This window comes from Lathyrus oleraceus, chromosome 3 (genome assembly GCF_024323335.1).
Source record: "Lathyrus oleraceus cultivar Zhongwan6 chromosome 3, CAAS_Psat_ZW6_1.0, whole genome shotgun sequence".
Classification (NCBI taxonomy): Eukaryota; Viridiplantae; Streptophyta; class Magnoliopsida; order Fabales; family Fabaceae; genus Lathyrus; species Lathyrus oleraceus.
The window spans coordinates 45,208,453-45,211,990 of NC_066581.1; the positions used below are offsets into that span (position 1 = coordinate 45,208,453).

Here is a 3,538-nt window from a genome sequence, read left to right on the forward strand (position 1 = left end):
GACATCAATGTTTTGCCGCCATAGAGAGATGTAGAGTTTGTTATTGACTTAATACTTGGAACTAGTCTGGTGTCAATGGCCCCATATAGAATGTTTGTTGCAGAATTGAGTGAGTTGAAGAAGAAGTTAAAAGAGTTGCTTGAGAAGAAATTTGTTCGACCGAGTGTTTCACCATGGGGAGCACCAATATTATTAGTGAAGAAGACATATGGAAGTATGAGGTTGTGCGTTGATTATAGGTAGTTGAATAAAGTGACTATCAAGAATAAGTATTTGTTTCAAAGGATTGATGATTTGATGAATGATTTATTAGGTGCGTGTGTGTTCAGCAAGACCGATTTGAGATCAGGTTACCATCAGACTCGAGTAAAGGCGGAGGACATTCAAAAAAAATATTTCAGAACGAGGTATGGTCACTATGAGTATACAGTAATGTCGTTTGGCGTGTCTAATGCACCTGGAGTAATGTCGTTTGGAGTGTCTAATTCCATCCGTATCTAGACCAGTTTGTAGTTGTGCTTATTGATGATATCTTGATTTATTCAAAATTTGAGGAAGAGCGTGAGGTACATGTAAAGGTTGTATTACAGACACCGAAGAAGAAAAATTTATATGCGAAGTTGTCCAAATTCGAGTTTTGGTTGAAGGAAGCGAGTCCTTGGTCATGTGATTTTTGATGGTGGTATTATTGTTGATCCATCAAAGGTTGATGTTGTGTTACAATGGGAGACTTTAAAATCAGTTACAGAGATCAAAAGTTTCCTTGGTTTGGTAGGTTATTATCGTAGATTTATCAAAGGATTTTCAAAGTTGGCAATGCATTTGAATCAGTTGACTCAAAAAGGTAAAGCGTATGTGTGGTATTTTGTGTGTGAAGAGAGTTTTCAAGAACTAAAGAAGAGGCTGACAACCGTTCCAGTTTTAATTTTACCAAATCCTAGGGAATCCTTCATGGTTTATTGTGGTGCTTCGAAGATGGGTTTAGGAGGGGTGTTGATGCAGAAGGTAAGGTGGTAGCTTATGCTTTTAGACAACTGAAGGTTCATGAAAGGAATTATCCTACACATGACTTAGAACTGGCAACAATGGTTTTTATGTTAAAAAATTGGAGACATCATCTGTTTGGATCCAGATTTGAAGTGTTCAATGATCACAAAAGTTTACAGTACCTATCCAATCAAAAAGAGTTGAATATCAGGTAGAGAAGATGGATTGAGTTTTTGAAGGACTACAATTTCGGTCAGAATTACCATCCTGGTAAAGCTAACATTGTAGCCGATGCATTGTGAAGAAATTCATTGCATATGTCAATACTTATGGTTCGAGAGTTGGAGTTGCTTGAACAATTCAGAGATATGAGTTTAGTATGTGAAAAAACTCCTACTAGTGTGAAGTTAGTTGCGTTGAAACGGACTAGTGGTATTCTGAAAGAGATTAGAGAAGGGAAAAAGATTGACTTAGGATTGGTGAACCTTTTAGTGTTGATCAACCAATGTAAGAGTGGTGACTTCCAAGTTGATGAGAATGGTGTGACGAGGTTCAAGGATAGAGTGTGTGTTCCTGATGTACTTGAGCTTAAGAAGAGTATCCTTGAGGAAGGACACTGTGGTAAGCTAAGTATCCATACAGGTGCTACCAAAATGTATCAAGACATAAATAAGATATTTTAGTGTCCAAGGATGAAGAAAGAGATTGCTAAATTAGTATATACTTGTTTGACTTATCAGAAGTCAAAGATTGAACATCATAAGTGTTGAGTCTGATGCAGCCATTGAATATTCCTGAATGGAAATGGGATAATATTTCCATGCATTTTGTAACAGGTTTATCGAAGACTTCGAAGGGATGTGATTAAATTTGGGTGATTGTTGATAGATTGACCAAATCGGCTCATTTTATACCGTTAAGATTCAATTATTCTTTGCAAAAGCTAGCTAAGTTGTATATTGAGAAGATTGTCAGTTTGCATGGTATTCCTTCAAGCATTATTTCTGATAGAGACTTAAGGTTTACATTAAGGTTCTAGGAGAGTTTGCAAGAAGCATTGGGCACTAAGATGAGGTTGAGTTCTGCTTATCATCCACAAATAGACGATCAAGGAAAGGACTATCCAGTCGTTGGAAGATTTGTTGAGGGCTTGTGTGCTAGATTAGGGAGGTGATTGGGATAGCTACTCGTCGTTGTTTAAGTTTAACTTTAATAACATTTATCATTATAGTATTGGAATGGAACCATATCAGACATTGTATGGTAGGAGGTGTAAAACTCCTATGTGTTGGTATGAGACAAGCGAGAGTGTTATGATTGGACCTAAGATTGTTTAATAGACAACTGAGAAGATCAAGTTGATCCAAGAGAAGATGAAAGCATCACAGAGTCGTCATAAAAGTTTTCATGACAAGAAGAGGAAGGCACTTGAGTTCAAGGAAGGAGATCATGTGTTTTTGAGAATTACTCCGATAATTGGAGTTGGTAGAGCTCTGAAGTCTCGTAAGCTTATGCCATTTTTTGTCGGCTCATATCATATTATGCAGAGGATAAGAGAGGTGGCATATTGGATTCCTTTACCATCGCCACTTGTTAATCTTCATGATGTGTTTCATGTGTCTCAGTTGAAGAGATACATTCTGGATCCATCTCACGTGATCCAAGTGGATGATGTACAAGTGAGGGATAACCTGACTATTGAGACATCACCCATACATATAGGGGATCGAGAAGTGAAGCAGATGTGGGGTAAAGAGGTTGCATTGGTGAAGGTAGTTTGGGAAGGACCAATCGGATGGAGCATGACTTAGGAGTGTGAAAAGCATATAAGAGAGCCGTATTCGACTCTGTTTTCTTCAGGTAATTTTCAAGGACAAAAATTCTTGAAGTGGGGGAGAGTTGTAATACCCCAGTTATTATTTTGTCTAAATTAAGCAAATTATTATAATTCTCTATGTGCTTGTGTAATTACTGAGTATTTTATTTAATTAAAAGAAATATGATTATATGATATGTGTCTTTGAGATGAGAGAATAATTAAGAGGTTGTGGCCATAGGATTATCCTAGGATAATTTAGAATCATTTTAGATAATTAAAATAATAATTGTTTATTTGATTATTTAATTAAATGAGAAAAGTAGAGAGTTTGGGTAAAAAATGGAAATTTAAGTAAATATGAGGGAGCAAGGAGTAAGAGAGAATTAGTGGTGGAGCTAAGTTGTAATTTAGAAAGATGGAAACCTAACTATTTAATTTAAAATAGTATAGCTTAGAGTTTTGTCATATTGTACAAATTTGCGAAAAGAGAAATAAGAGGCAAGGGCAAGAGTTGGGACTTGAAGCTTTATGAGGAAAGAACGTACCAACACAACCAAAACTTTCTACTAAGAATTGAGGTAAGAGGGGAATTGTTCTAAATAATAGATATATGTATGAAGGATGGAGTGGAAGGACCCGTAACCTCCTATGGGGTTTGTTCTTCCTTTGAATTATGACGAATGTTGATGAAAAGTTAATGCTAATTATGTTTTTTTACATATGTTATAATGT

General features: G+C 36.2%; 2 protein-coding genes across 2 annotated transcripts; both read left to right on the plus strand.

The window, feature by feature from the left end:
• Positions 1-1,316: 1,316 nt before the first annotated feature.
• On the plus strand, positions 1,317-2,324 carry LOC127129562 (uncharacterized). Its single transcript, XM_051058718.1, has 3 exons — positions 1,317-1,642; positions 1,876-2,019; positions 2,219-2,324. Exons 1-3 carry the CDS (start codon positions 1,317-1,319, stop codon positions 2,322-2,324), a joined length of 576 nt encoding a protein of 191 aa, XP_050914675.1.
• A 36-nt stretch (positions 2,325-2,360) lies between these two features.
• LOC127129563 (uncharacterized) lies at positions 2,361-2,798 on the plus strand. The gene has a single exon (XM_051058719.1). It carries the CDS (start codon positions 2,361-2,363, stop codon positions 2,796-2,798), a length of 438 nt encoding a protein of 145 aa, XP_050914676.1.
• Positions 2,799-3,538: the final 740 nt, after the last annotated feature.